At 34.3% G+C, this 16,327-nt stretch overlaps 1 protein-coding gene across 1 annotated transcript; it reads right to left on the bottom strand.

Annotated features, from left to right (window-relative positions):
- Positions 1–7,717: 7,717 nt before the first annotated feature.
- LOC136807642 (uncharacterized) lies at positions 7,718–8,512 on the bottom strand. Its single transcript, XM_067064236.1, has one exon. The coding sequence runs from the start codon at positions 8,510–8,512 to the stop codon at positions 7,718–7,720; it is 795 nt and encodes a 264-aa protein (XP_066920337.1).
- Positions 8,513–16,327: the final 7,815 nt, after the last annotated feature.

Below are 16,327 nucleotides of genomic sequence, written 5' to 3'. Positions count from 1 at the left end.
GTCGCCAGTCAATTTGATTGACTTTCAGAATATCAAAACAGAATTAGAAAATCATTTCTACATCAGGAGATATAACGATTTGAAGTTATGGTATTTTTTTTGTATTTTTTGCAAAGGTTCTTATAAAAAACAGCTGACGTCATCAAAGGATGTATGATTAAACAATCATTACAGGATTATGCATCATCCTACCAAGTTTCATGACTTTTGGATAATTTTTAATAATTTTATGAGGGGTGGGATGTTTGGAGCCTGTTTTCCAAAAAACGTATGCTTAAAAAAACATGTACCAAAGGAAGAAATTTTAGCGGGAAGAAAATTTGGCGGATTTGAATTAATTCAATTAATCTCCCAAATTCGTGCTTTTTCGAGCCTCAAACGAATTTTTGCCAGAAATATCCTGCAACTGCCAAATTAAATTCCCTCTGAAAAAACTTTTTCGGCCATCCGCCAAATTAAATTGCCGCCAAAATTTCTTCCTTTAAGGTATACACTTTATTAAAATCTTTTTTCCGGCTATCAGTTAAGTTTTCTTAAGAGCTGGCACAATTTTCAGGTTGAAATATTCTGAAGCAGCCCAACGAGATATCTCTTCCCCTTTTATCTTTAGTTTGACCCAAATTTGTCAAATGTCAACTTTATTTGGCACTGTGTAGATAAGAACGTGTATATTTTTATTTAATTTTCAATATAAAAGAAAACAGAAAAGTTTTTGAAACTTGTACATACATAGTTATATATTTTAGTCAAACATAAAAAGACAAAATATATGTGGTGTATATTTTTATTTTCAATATAAAAGAAAACAGAAAAGTTTTTGAACGTTGTACATACATAGTTATATATTTTAGTCAAACATAAAAAGACAAAATATATGTGAATATGTCTGATAAAAGCGTTTAATAATTTTCTTTGCTCCAACTTTCGAATGTCTAATGAAACTGATAGCAAATCAATGCTTTTGAACTTTATCATCTGCTTAGCAAGTTCCCTGTATGGTCGTTCTTTGTCTCCAGTTTTCGCTTCTTATGTTGTTTGAAGATGCTCTGCTTCATCTTTTTGACATATAAAGGCGTGTCTCTTCATTATCTCGATCGCTCTTAATCGTTTTAGGATCTTTTCCGACTTCAACATTCACAACACTTCTTTTTGACATTTTTGGCGAGCAATTCATTTTATTTTTTGAATTATTTAGTAAACATCTAAAAGAAAAATGGGTATTGAGTCTAACAAATGACCAATTCAATGACTTAGCCTAAGCATAGGGGCCGTCAACTATTTTCCATTCCCAAAAATGACCGGTCTTCCCCAGCAGAACCCGGGTTGGCTATAGGCATACTATAAAGTTTGCGGTTTTCTATTTTTAGAGGGAGCACACTGCGATGGAGAGCGATGAAATTTGGGCACAGATATGCTCCTTAACAGACTCTAATGGCTTCCAATAGTTCCCATTCCCAAAAATAACCGCTCTCCCCCAGCGGAACCCGGGTCGTCAATATGTCATACCATGGAGTTTGCAGTTTTCTATTTTTAGAGGGAGCACACTGCAACGGAGAGCGATGAAATTTGGCACAGATACTCTCCTCAACAAACTCTATTGGCTTCCAATAGTTTCTATTCCCAAAAATGACCGGTCTTCCCCAGCAGAACCCGGGTTGGCTATAGGCATACTATAAAGTTTGCGGTTTTCTATTTTTAGAGAGAGCACACTACGACGGAGAGCGATGAAATTTGGCACAGATATGCTCCTTAACAGACTCTAATGGCTTCCAATAGTTTCCATTCCAAAAAATAACCGCTCTCCCCCAGCAGAACCCGGGTCGTCAATATGTCATACCATGGAGTTTGCGGTTTTCTATTTTTACAGGAGCACACTGCGACGGAGAGCGATGAAATTTGGCACAGATACTCTCCTCAACAAACTCTATTGGCTTCCAATAGTTTCCATTCCCAAAAATAATCACAAGAACTTCAAAAATCAAATTTGAGAATATCAAACAAATATCAAACGAATATCAAACATCAAACGTAGAATATCAAACCAACTTCAACTTAATGAGTGATGATGGTGAAAACGAGGAAGAATTCGGCATCGTTGGAATAACAGAAGAGAGGAAAAAAGGGAATAAAAGCAGGAAGTCTCAGTGGTCAGAAGCTGCTGTAGATGATTTGGTGGACATCATCCTCGAGGATGAGAAATTTAAAGAAAAACTTTTGCTTACAAACGTCAAGAACGTGAAAAATGGACAGTACTACAAAGAAGTAATAAAGGAATTACAGTCTCGTTGTGATGAAAGAACAGAGAATCTGGGAGATTTCTGCTCCTCTGTAGACCAGGCAAGGGGAAAGTTTAAGAGATGCACTGTGATCTGCCGGAAGGCACTTATCTTCATTAAAACTAAATCTGGAATCAAAAGATTCCAAGAACAAAAAGGGTATGGAGCTTGGTTTTCAAAGCTACTCCCTATAGTTAGTTCTATGGACAACAGCCAGCCCCAACAAGCAATCGAGCCAAGTGCCAACAAAGATATAACAGCAGAAGAGAACACGGAAACTCCAGAAAATACTGATCCAGATACATCTTCTTCAACCACATCATCCACCTCAACAACACCACCAGCAAAGGTAAAAAAAACAAAACGAAAGGCCTTTGTCCCAGAGCCGTCTGGCAAGAAGAAGCCAGTCAAAACTGGAGACGTTTTGGTGGAAATTAAAGAGACAGTAAAATCGATGAAGAATGGCACGTCATCAAATGACCTCTTGCAGTTTTTAAAAGAAGAAAGTTTAAGGCAATCTGAAAGGGATAAGGCCTTTTTAACTCTTTTAGGCAAAATGATTGACCCAAACGCTACACATGTTCCTGGAAGTCCTCAAAATACACAACATCCCCTGTCTCGATCACCAACAACTTATGCTCCTCCCCATCTACCTGCACCAAATTTTGCATCACCGCAAAACTACCACACCCCAAACTACTTTCCAAATTACCACATGCAGCAACAGCAAATGACACCTCCACCCCAGCAATATCGGTATGGCATGACAAACAACAGGCCTGGAAGCTCTACCATGACTCAACCACCTTGTACTCCATCTAAACAACACACAAATGAAAGTTTTACTGATATGTTGAATTCAGATTATATGTAAATCTTTATTGCTAGATATGAGTCACTGTTATAAAAGATACATGGATCCTAAAAATAAAACTGCAAAAATTGTGTTTTATATAATGTATAATACTGATGTTAAAGTCATTGAGCTTCCTTTTTTTCCAAAATTCTTTCGTTAAAGATGAATGAATGGTTTTTTGCCTTGAATTTGTCAGTGACAAAATCTCTCGAACTTCTTCTGGAGTCATTCTCTTGTTAGCAGCATGATTCATTGTCAAATCAAACTTCTTGGGTACGAGATCCCCAAGGTCAATGCAAATATTGTGCAATACGTTAGTTTCTTACAAGCACCAAAACCTACAGCAAGCAACTACATTGAAACAGAGCAAAATACCCCAGAATGGCTTGAGATTAGAAAATTTCGAATAACTGGCTCAAGAGTGCCTGTACTCCTTGGTTTGATGGGCAAGAAACAAGCAACATGCTGAATGGACCTACCTAATGATTAACATCAGATAAAAATAAGAAAAGAGTGACAATAATTGTACAAAAATTCAGAATGGAAAAATAAAGCTTGTGTGTTGAATAATGTAAAATGGTAAGAAGGAATTTCCCCAAATACGAAAATCACTTGAACCATTCAGGCCCAAAAAACCTTTTAAGCTATTTTTGGCCCAAATTTGCCCAAAATAATTTTCCTTAAAAATCTGGCTTCGTCACATTTTGGGCATTGCCATTTTGCATCATTATGCAAAAAATCAGAAATAAATTAAGAGTCAACATTGAGAAAAGCTATATTTTCTTATTTGGTTAAAGGGAATTTCCCCAAAATACGAAAATCCGTCTTTTAAGGCGAATAAGAATTTCTCGGGAAAAACCACTTCAGTCATTCTTTAGAGAATCTTGCCCTCCATCTTTGTACAAAAAATCAGAAAAAAGTAATAACAGGATTTTGCACAAAGTCCAAAAAACCCTATTTTAGGCAGTTTTTGGCCCAAATTTGCCCAAATATATTATTTTTCGAAAATCTGGCTCCGTCACATTTTAGGCATTACCATTTTGCATCATTGTGCAAAAAATCAGAAAAAAATGATGAGTCAACTTTGAGAAAAGCTATATTTTCTTATTTGGTTAAAGGGAATTTCCCCAAAATACGTAAATCCGGTTTTTAAGGCGAAAAAGAATTTTCCGGGAAAAAACCACTTCAGCCATTCTTTAGAGAATCTTGCCCTCCATCGTTATACAAAAAATCTGAACAAAGTAATGACAGGATTTTGCAAAGTCCAAAAAACCCTATTTTTAGGCAGTTTTTGGCCCAAATTTGCCCAAATATATTTTTTTCGAAAATCTGGCTCCGTCACATTTTAGGCATTACCATTTTGCATCATTGTGCAAAAATCAGAAAAAAATATTGAGTCAACTTTGAGAAAAGCTATATCTTCTTATTTGGTTAAAGGGAATTTCCCCAAAATACGAAAATCCGTTTTTTAAGGCGAAAAAGAATTTTCCGGGAAAAACCACTTCAGCCATTCTTTAGAGTATCTTGCCCTCCATCGTTGTACAAAAAATCAGAAAAAAGTAATGACAGGATTTTGCACAAAGTCCAAAAAACCCTATTTTTAGGCAGTTTTTGGCCCAAATTTGCCCAAATATATTTTTTTTCGAAAATTGGGCTCCGACACATTTTAGGCATTGCCATTTTGCATCATTGTGCAAAAAATCAGAAAAAAATAATGAGTCAACATTGTTAAAAGCTATATTTTCTTATTTGGTTAAAGGGAATTTCCCCCAAAATACGAAAATCCGTTTTTTAAGGCGAATAAGAATTTTCCGGGAAAAGGGAAAAACCACTTCAGCCATTCGTTAGAGAATCTTGGCCCTCCATCTTTGTACAAAAAAAAATCAGGAAAAAGTAATGAAAGGATTTTGCACAAAGTCCAAAAAACCCTATTTTTAGGTAGTTTTTGGCCCAAATTTGCCCAAATAAATTTTTTCTCAAAAATCGGGCTCCGTCACGTTCTGGGCATTGCCATTTAGCATCATTGTGCAAAAAATCAGAAAAAACTAATGAGCCAATCCTGAGAAAAGCTGGTAACAGACGGACGGACGAACGAACGAACGAACGGACATGGGTTAATTTATAGGACCTCCACCGGGGCACCCGGAGGTAGGTCCAAAAATTTGACAGTTATTGGGATATTGTGAAAAATGGAAAACTGAAAGAGATTTATCTTATATTCCAAATATTGCTAGAGGACATAAATTTGAAAATGATGGAATAAAGTATTTTGAAAGAGTGTCCAAATCTACGACCGGAAAGTGTCGCTTTTATACCCATCCATCCAAGAAGAGCTTCGGTGCAAGCCCGGACGCCCTTGGACCAGATGGGATTTTAGTTGAAATTAAAACACGTGCAAAACTTAAAGATGAATCGAAACAAAAGCCTTTAGAGAATTTAAATTCTTTTCCAGAGTATTATGTTCAGTGTCAATTACAAATGGCATGTACCGATGCACATACTTGTATATTAGTGTCGTACAACCCAGAATCTGACACCGGTAACTGTTTCGCTATCTTGAGGAATCAAAAGCTAATCGACATTATTTTAGACGTTTGTGACTCTATTTTATTTAATCACCCAATTTTAGACTGGTCTGAGGAAGATGAGTTGAAAGACATCGGTGAAAGTTTGACTTGGAAAAAAAAACTTGAATATGGAGATCTTAGACACTCTTCGAGTATATATCAAAAATTTGGTAAAAAATATCAAGATTGTAGAATTCTACGATGAAATTGATATGATGATTATCTAAAATTTTAATGAATGTATTATAATGTATATATAGTTCCTAATATTTTAGAAATGTAAAGATTTTTAGATTTTTGAGTATCAAATAATACTTCAAAGTTTGCTCAAATTCAATTTATCAAATCATTCTTTGGGCCAAATAGGTGGACAAATTAAATTTAGAGTGTGACACAACATTTGCCATACACAAGTCAATAAGTTGCAACGATTCAAGGGCCACACTGCATTCAAAATTCTCCAGTCTCGTACCCTTCCAATAAATCACTCAACGTGGATTCTTGTGCATGCAATATTAAAGTTTCTCTCATCCTCGCCTTCAGTAAACTGAGGATTGTCCTTTTGTTTGGGGCGGTAATTCATTAATCAGTCATTAATTCGTGTCCCTCGAAAAGAAAATCAATAACATTAGTTTTCACGGTTATTTCTGTATCACTAATTGATCCAGGATACACATCACTGAATAAAAGACCCATTCCATGTGGTGTTATGCCAATTAAGGCTTTACCTGTGGAATGGTTTTTGTAATTTGAAAACATGAGCGAATTAACATCGTAGTTGGTTGCTGTGTGAAATTTAAATTATGTAGCATCGAGAACTACATCAGTCAGACCATGACCTGTCTCAATGAAAGTTTGCGGCATCTTTTCAACCAAGTACCCATGGCTTGGTCTGATATCAACCTGGTTAAAAATAGTTGCCAGAAAAACAATCCAAGCATTACCCATGCGACTCATGGTAGCCTCTGACGTGTTCAATAAACTTGCCATGAATCGATAGTCAAGAGCGTGACGACAAATCGTTAAAACTGCAAGATACTGAGTTTTCTTGTCGAACAAAATTAAAGTGTGAGGTAGCGTTGAGAGGTACGGTTTGATACATTCAAATAACATATCAAATTGTTCCAAGGGATAATCCACACAAGTAATTAAACTTTTTCTTGTTTTTACTGATGCTGTCATATGAAAATTCAAGCCTTTTAAGAAAATCCAACTTTCCTTTAAAGAGCAAAATCTCATTTTGTTGAGTCGACACAAGAGCTGATTTTTCCTGCAATTTTTGCTTAACTGATGACAGTTCTGTCTTCAAAGAATCAATTTCTCTTTGCAAATCAATCAAGGTCGCAGTAGATTTTGTCCTTTTTCTCGGTGATGGTGGCAACTTTGATTTTCTTTATCTTGGTGACATTTTTGTAATAATACGTCTCTTAGGTTTAGAGCTCGAACTTCCATTGCCTTCACGTATAATTCTTTCTGCAGCAACAAGTTTGTTTTTAAGACAGTCAATTCAATCTTGTGACTACTTGATGGATTCTTCGTGTGATTATTTTTTGCATCTTGAATCAGTTCTTTCAACTTTACCAATTGGCTTGGTGGGACAATCACAAGACGAGTTTCTCTTATTATTTTCCCAGTGCTCACAACAAATATAACCAGCTTTCCAATTCCATCATTCTGTTTTGAAGAGTCTCTTATATTCAAGTTGAATATTAGGTTTTCTTGGTAATCGATAACATTTCAGTTTGGAACGAAAAGTGTTGAAGCACAGTGAAGAGCTGCAATTCCAATGTAGCATGATAAAATCGAATATATAATACTTTTTTTGAACTGTTTTGACTGTCTGTTCACCAGCCAGTGAGTGAGTGAATTTCTATCTGAACGTCTGAAACTGCCTTAACTCATACAAACTAGTTTCAATCTTTGATTCCGCCCTATAATTTTTTTCGTTCTAGAAAAAATTAGGAGAAGGGCAGAATCGGTGACATATCAGGGACTATTTCACCATTGACTATACGGCTCTAAAGGTCAGTTGACTGGAGTAATGTCGAATCATGCGTATTTCCAGGTGCTCCAACAGACGCCCAGATAAAACGATACTCCGCGTCCACGAATGCCATTAGAATGATAGAATAAAACCCCTTAAAATTGAAGTATTGTTTCATTGACTGGGCACCGCCCCAAGGGCATTTTATTGGAAGATGCGAACCATCTACTGCCGCAAAGGCATAAGGAAACTGCCACTCCTCTCCGAATTTCTGCATGCTATTTTCAAAATCTTTCTTTGTTGAAGGAAAACGACTATTTACGGTTTCATCCCACAGTTCATCAACAATAACTCGAAATGTTTCCCTAACAATAACACAAATAGTAGATTTGCTGACACCAGCCATCTCTCCAACCGTGTATATGTAATCACCTCTTGCTAACTTGAAAATAGTAATAGCGAGTCTAAACTCGGGTGATAAGGGCTCTTCGATTAGTTTTTGTTTTACTAGTTTGTGACGGATGCAATTAAGGATCGAATTGAATGTTCCTCTTGCCATTCGGAAAGTTTCAAAGAACCTGGCGTCATCATACGTATCTCGAACTAGTTCCCACCATCCTCTGTTACGTAGGAATCTCCGACAGGATCGTTTCTTACGCTGCTGTTTCTGCAACTTCTTAAGTTTTGCTAAATTTCCCAAAAGTTCAAGGCATTGATCGATAAGTAGCTTCTTCTTTTCCTGAAGATGTATTAGAATCGTTGTGATATTTCTCACTCTCAAGTACGTGATGATAATTTGGGCAATATACCTCTTATTCAATGCTGCCATTTTCCTACGTTTTTACTTGCTCACACTGTCTCACACAAGTAGAGATTCTATAAAGAGAGTTTTGTAATAGGAAGTCATACATAATATGCGCAAGTGTGGCCATGGGGTTTTTTACTCTTTCTGTGTTATTTGCGAGCGACCTAATTGAGTTCGACTATCTTTGCGTATAGACTAAAATTGTATTTGAAGTCGGCTTTTTGCCTAGTTTAATTCATTTGAAATAGACACGGCAAAAAACCGGCCATATAAACTACGCCTAAGCAAAACGCACTGTCGAATATTTTTAGATATCCGATAGCAAAATATCTTTTCTGTAGCAGCGAGCATAAAAAAAATAGTGTTTTGATCAAATAATCATATAAATGTCACATATATAAAAACAGATAAAAAGAAAGTTCTGTTTAACAAAAGAGAAAAGAAATACAAACGTTTTGTAATTATAGAGAAAAAAACAATGAAATTGACAACCTTAAAATAAGATTGTAAAACGTTCGAAGATGTCATAAAAGGAGAAAAAGACTGAATGCAATACGCAATAGGGAAAATTAAAATACTTTCCTGCTAATTGGTGAACGATAAACCATATATTTGACCTTTAGTATATTTGACCGTTAGTATAAATCTAATCAGCATACCATTTGTCTTAAATGAAACTTCAGAATACATTTAGTAGTTCCTTATTATCAGTAGAACCTCACTTTTTCTTTTTCATTGTATTTTCATGAGTTTGTTATAGACCATTACTAAAATAATGGCAGGAATAGCAAAAGAGTTTCTAAAGGTACTAGAAGATCGTAACAAAGAGAATGGAGATGAAGTTCAGGAAAAAAAAGAAAAAGAAGAAAGAAAAGTCATTGGATGAACTTCTAAAATCGCTCCCTATTAACAAAGCACAACAACTAGAAAACAGAAGCAACCACAGGATGTATGGTATAGATTTAATGGCCCCTCTAAGAGATCTAGCTCTTCAACAAGTTCTTGCTCCAAAAGAAAGTACAAACAAATATCAAAACCTGGTAAGAGATTATATTTAATTTCATCTTAAAAATGATTGCAAACATATAAACAGAGTTTTTAATATTGTAGAATAATGTTGTTTACATCTACAAGATGTAACTTATGCAATGTAAACATGAAATGGTGTAAATAGTATGTATCTCTATTAGTGTAAGAGAATTTAAAAAGCTTTCAAAATCTTCTTGACGATCTGAGAAAATTCAGGTATCAAAATAAAAATAATATTGCCTGAAGATGGATCTTCTCTTGTTCCATCAGTAGTGTTAAAATTTTGTCAAATTTTCTGTAACTGTAACAGCTACCTATGCTAAATCCCTTTCAGTATTTTTCCGTTTAAACTTATTCAACAGACATTGAACATTTTGATACTGAGCATTTTGAAGAAATGGACAGTGAAAGCTCCCTGGACATTCATAATGATGTAAAAGACATAGGAAAAGAAGGTATATATACGTTGGGGTTAAAGTAAATGTAAATTATTTATGGATACAAAAACTAAATTTTGGAGTATTTATGTTTTAGACAAAACCAAATATTGGCACAAATTATGTTCGTTATAAATTCGATTCGATTAAAGATTTGAAAAAAGAAGAAAAAAGTTAAACAGATTCTTTCAATTTCTTCTCTTCTTTGCAACAAAATGTTTAATTTTCTGTTTTCTTCAAAAAATAGTTCAAAAATATTTTAATATGTTAAAATATGTTTACATTTTTCCAGATCTTCTAAAGGCATTAGAAGAAGCTGAAATAATGATCGGTGACAAACCAAAACGAAGTTGGCAAAAAAGAACAGAAAGCAATGAGAAAAAATGATTAGAGGCGAAAGACGAGTTGTTGAAGCAAGTTATTTTTAAACAAGAAAAAACAACCTTCTGCTTTAATTGTGGCAAAGACAAGGCTGAAATTAGATGCTTTTCGTGAACACCAATGCTGTTTCTATGCTCAACTTGTGACACTGAGGTGCATCAAATGAAGGGCTTTCATGATCGTCAATGATTTGATGGCTTTTATAAACCTTTAAGTCCAAGAGAGCATATTGTTAATGGACAGATTGTAGCAACAGGTAGTTGTAGACAAATAATGCTTTCCTCAATTAAAATGTTTTGTTCTTATTCCTGCAGATCCAAGTTTTTTGCTTTCATAACTCATAAAGTTTTTTTCACGTTAAATTCGTACTCAAACAGGCTCTAGATTTTCTTGATCGCCAATATTCAGTGCTTATGTTAATCTGCAAAACCTAATTCAATTGTTTTTGAGACCAATCTATCTTCATTCATTTCTTCCATGTGGTTTTCCTCGAATGTTTACGTTTTTTGTCACATTTCTAGCCTCCCTTATAATAAGGATATCATTTTTGTTGAGCTATATGCTGATGAAGCCACGTAAGATGACGACAGTGTTTTTTCATCAAAAATATGCTTTTGGAATTCAATTCTACCTTTCTCCTTTCTAGAAACGAGTAAACAGAGAAGCAACCTTCGACGAAAAAATGTCAAAGACAAAGACAAGATTGAAAAATTAGAGACAGATCTCAAAGCTTTATTTCTAGGAAACGATGCGAGCTGGAAGGAATATGTCGAGAAAAGAGAAAATTAAATTAGTAAGCTGTTTTGTCAATTTTTTGTACAGTTTTTTAGGAGTTACCTCAGAATCTCACGACTTTTCCTCCTTAAAAGTGCTTAAATTGTCTGTTTTTTTCTATCTTTTGAAGTATCAAGCTCAAAAGTGATTTGTTGATGATAGTCTATATTTTCTATATTTTGTAACTTTGAGGACGGAGAAGAAACAAAAGGTTGAACAACAAACTATGTTTATGAGGTCGAAGGAAGAAAAAAAACTTCTTGTTGAGGAGATGAAGAGATTTCTAGATCAAAACAAAATGAACAATTATTTCTTTAACGGGTCATAATATAACAAAGGTTGTTAGGGTTCTACCTAAAAAAGTGCTAAGGAATAATGGTGTGGTAAAGAACCAAAATAATATTTGTCTATCTAAGAGGAAAATAAGTTTAGCACAACACAATTGATTCTTCTCTTCATAAGTTTGCCAATAAAGTTATACCGTAATTTCTCTAATTTAATACGTCCTCTAATTAATGCGAGGAAATTATTTTCGTCATTTTGAACTAATTTAAATCCGCTAATTATTAGTGCGAGCACCCATTTACCTACTTTTGATTTTCCTCTAATTTAATACGGTAAAGTTCAAATTTTCCTCTAATTATAGTACGAACTGATTTTTTCAGGATTAGTTTTGTTCAGTTAGACCTGGTGCATTAGTCGAAGATCAATACGCGATTGCTATCTGTAGTGATGGTCAAACGGTTGGACACGTTCCCAAATTTTTGTCAAAATTAACATATTTTTTCATCAAGAATGGAGGAGGATTGTCGGTGAAAATTACAGGAGAAAGGAGATACTCTCATGACCTGCCTAAAGGAGGAATGGAAATTCCCGCAAGCTTTATTTTTAAGACTGAGAACGCTGATCTTTTCGCCCAAATGAGGCAGATGACACGTGAAAAGTTGGAAGAGTTTGAAAAGAGAAGAAAATATGGGTTAGAAAAAAGCTTAAAAAAGAAAGAAACAAAAAACAGAAAATAAAAAAAATTGTCTTTTTTATTTTTCCTCCAATTTAGCGCGCCTTTACAAAGTTTTTCCTCTAATTATTAGTACGATAAAAAGATTCCAGATTCAGAGCAATTTATATCCTCCTATTATTAGTGCGACACCTCCAAAATAATTATTTTTTTGGTCGTATTAAATTAGAGAAATTACGGTAAATCGGAAATAAATATTTTATTCCATAGAACCATCTTTTTACAAAGTCGTCAAAGATAAGGGATTCAAAATTTCGGTAAGTTGGGATGTTTTAAAATTGGCACAAATTTACTTTTTCTAGTGCAAAATTACATTTTTTAACACTCTTTTTTGTAATTTAGCTTGAGCCTTGGGTGTTCTTGTTTTTTCGGTACTTCAAGCCTGTTTTTGTTTTGTTCTTTGCTGATTTTCTGACTACCTTATCATCAAAATTTTATTTATTTTGGCCTTTGACGTACAAAATACCAGACATCCCGGGCTCAGCATTGTTCTTTTAAATTACTCTCATTTCTGGTCATTTTGAGTCTCACTGTTCTTATAAAATTATTTATTATTATTACGAACGAAACGAGGAAATGAAGATACAAGAACGATGCAAAGCAAGTCCTAAAAAGATTGAGCTTAAGATGGGTTAAACTAAAATCGTTACTTATGTCTTTCAGATCTTCACAGAAAAGGGACTTGAATGTTTGAGAAAGAAAACGATCTTCTTTTGCACACAAAAGATAGGCGAGGCAGTGGAGCTGTTTCGCAGGGTGATAAATGGAGAATCATTGGATGAATATTTGGAAGATGATGAAGAAACCTTTGATGGTGCTCAGAATATTTTAATCGAGTCAGATCAACGCTCTGAAGATGACGAAATTTGATTTTTCCTTTGTATAGTGGAATATTATATGGCTGGATAATTGGATATTTTGAAAATCTTCGCGAAATCGCTGATTTATTACAATTTCTATTTCGTCTTGTCAATCTATTTTCAACTAATTGTTTCGCTTTTACAGAGTCGCTTTAGAGTTTTACTAGAAAAGTTAAGAACAAAAACTTAAAATTTTTTTTAGTAAGAAGTTATTATCATTATCACATATAAGTGTAAAGCTGAACTTTTTAATTGTAAATATTATACATTTTATTCATTCTAATACTGTATATACGAACGAATATTGTAACTTTTAGATCGTTCATTTGTATATACGTTGAGAAAATGTTCATATTACTAGTCAACTGTGGATCTGGAAATAAATTATTTTTGTACAGTAATTCCTTCTTTCAATTTTTCGAATTGTAGGAATAAAAGCGGGATATATGAGAAGTATAATTGCAGGTCTTAACCGCTGAATTTTGAGGAGCGTAATATCGCCTAAAACGGAGTGTGCCAGAAGTGATCAACAGGAACAAAATCCTTGAATGATTATTGAGTAATTAGGAGTAATTAGGAGTAATGTGTCAAACATTGGTCTCACTCACGATAAAAGTGTCCCAAAAAGGTGTGAGTTTATTTCATGAAATCTATGCCATACCGAGTAATTGTCTCTGAAGACAAAAATCGTCCAAAACAGGACTTCATAATAACAAGGCCGTCTCGAATAATTCTTCAATTTTTCGTCTGGGGATAAAAATCATCCAAAACGGGACTTGTGAGGTGTATTTCATGATAACAAGGCCGTCTCGAATAATTCTTTATTTTTCGTCTGGGGACAAAAGTCGTCCAAACTGGGGACAAAAATCGTCCAAAACAGGACTTGTGACGTGCATTTTATGATAACAAGGTCGTATCGAATAATTCTTTATTTTTTTTGTCTGGGGACAAAAATCATTCAAAACGAGACTTGTGAGGTGTATTTCATGATAACAAGACCGTATCGTACAATTCTTCAATCTTTTTTCTGGGGACAAAAATCGTCCAAAACGGGACTAATCAATGTCTCGTTATCTAGCCATTAAAACCCTATAAACTATACCATTTTCGAATGGTTAGTTTCAAGGCCCATCTTTTTTAGCCTGGTTCGAAAATGCATTATCGTTTTTTTTACTTTTCATGATCTTTCAGATAAAAGTGTCGAAATTTATTTTAGAAAACTTTTTTAAAATTTTGTTTGCAGGGCTTGTACTAAAAATTGACGTTATCATAAAGTGCCCCAAAAAGGGTCAAAGGTTTTTTCTGGTGGTTCTAGGACCCATAAGGAACCTTTGTGCCGAATTTTGGCCAAATATTATTTTTTTTAAAGATTAAGGCCTTTTTGAGCTAATTCTATTAGACTAGGTGTATGTCATGATAACAAGCCGTCTCTTTTAATTAGACCATTTAATGCAAGAACCAGTTACCAAGAACCAATTATCCTTAGACTAATACTATTCACGTATGTTTATTTCATAGATAGAACGCATTCATTACCAATATTAACCTCTCTTTCGGTATAAACTCTAAATATACAATGTGAGTATAGACTATATATACAAATAAAAACTATTGTCGACCCTAAACCATGATAATACAGTTAAAAACAAAGTAAATACTGCCTCTTTTATGATAAACAAAATAAGTATATAATCTCTTTTCATAAAACTTTTCCAATAAAATCTTAAAAGCTTGAAAAAATATCGGTTTTTGAAAATTTTGTACACAAATTGTATAAAAAAAAAGAACAACTAGGTAATAATGCTTTGTCTTTCTATGTACAGTAAAAATGTTGTTAGTTTTCTTTTTCTAAAAATGTTTCTCAATAAATATTACCATATGATAAAACGTACAAGAAGCCAACTGGCCGCGGTGCAAAACAGAAGCGGTTCAAAATTCATGCGCTCCCTGCGTTACTTTCATCCTATAGTGGAAGTCTCCGTCAGAAGTTTTGAACCCCATCTATATCCGCTAATGCTAAAGAAGAGAGCAAAAGTAGGACCCGGGAGAAATGGGAGTCATTGACAAATTCTTTCCCGAAACAAGAACATTTTTGAGAACATTTCATCGATTTTTGCAGTTTAATTAAAACTTCATGAAAAGACCACAAAAACTAACTAAAAACTAGCAGCACGAGGCAGTTTGATAAAAAATCGGAAGTATACAGCACACATCAAAACATAGCATCTGATTGAAAAGCAAAATGTCTAAGATTAATGGATATTTTGATGTTTTTCGATGCATGCTGTACCTTCATCTAAAGTCTATTTCATATATTAGCTATTTTGAAATCCTCATAACTTTTGCTATACTTTGAGCTAGATAGCGATTTTATGCGCATTGAAAAGATAATCGTAAGTGGGATATTATCAACAAAAAAAATTCGAAAAATTTGCGAAAATAAAGATGAAAAATGAAAAAGGAAAAATCAACTCCTGGTAGAATTGTGATATAATCACCATTTTTACAGGGGTGATTCTTGAATCTTAGAACATCATTACTGTGAAGAAATTTTTCAAAAATATTAATTCAATCAAAAAATATGACAGAAAGTCTTCAGCTAGTTGAATGTGAAAAAGGCTGTTTTTCGCAGTTTTTTGGTGTTTTTCAGAGCCAATCAGTGATGAACTTTGTGCAATATCTTTTTAGTGAATAAATATTTTTTGAAAAGAATGTATCACAATTCTACCAGGATTTGTATAGCAAAAGTTATGAGCATTTCAAAATTTACTGACAGCTAATATGAAATAGACTTTAGTTTCAGAATGCAAACAGAGAAGCCGCGAAGGCTCCCTCTCCCCTAGCTCGTCCTCGTCCTCGTAATGACTTCAGCCGTTGTCGTCTTCTGCTTCTTCCTCTTCTCATTCTTCCTCCTCCTCCCCGGCTTTGCTGTCTTGAGCCTTCACCTCCACCTCCACCTCCAACGTAAACTCCACCTGCTTTTCTCCTTCTTCTTCTTCTCATTCTCTCCATGGCTCATTCTTGCTTTCTCTTTCTGCTTCTAAGGTACAAAATGAAAGGGAAAGACATTAAAAATACGGTACTACTAAATTTATTCTTTGTACAAATCAAATTTTCAGTCTATATGGAAAGCAATAGAAGGAACTCAGAGATGCGAGTTTTCGACAGTTCAATGTAACGAAAACCCTTATCCATTTGAACGTTTGGGGATCATAACTTACAGTGTGAACCGCAACCCCCCCCCCCGCTTTAAAAAGGTTTTTTTAGCTTTTTAAAAAGAAAAAGTAAAGTACTAAAGTTTATAAAAATAATAAAAATAATAACTTTCATTGGAAAAAAC

Source organism: Clytia hemisphaerica, unplaced genomic scaffold (assembly GCF_902728285.1).
Source record: "Clytia hemisphaerica strain Z4C2 unplaced genomic scaffold, Clytia hemisphaerica genome assembly, whole genome shotgun sequence".
NCBI classification, from domain to species: domain Eukaryota; kingdom Metazoa; phylum Cnidaria; class Hydrozoa; order Leptothecata; family Clytiidae; genus Clytia; species Clytia hemisphaerica.
Note: the sequence above shows the minus strand (reverse complement) of the source record. Positions and strands in the feature narration are given on the sequence as shown.

Coding starts and splice junctions, on each gene's coding strand:
- LOC136807642 (XM_067064236.1), bottom strand. CDS start 8,512: ATGGCAGCATTGAATAAGAGGTATATTGCCCAAATTATCATCACGTAC.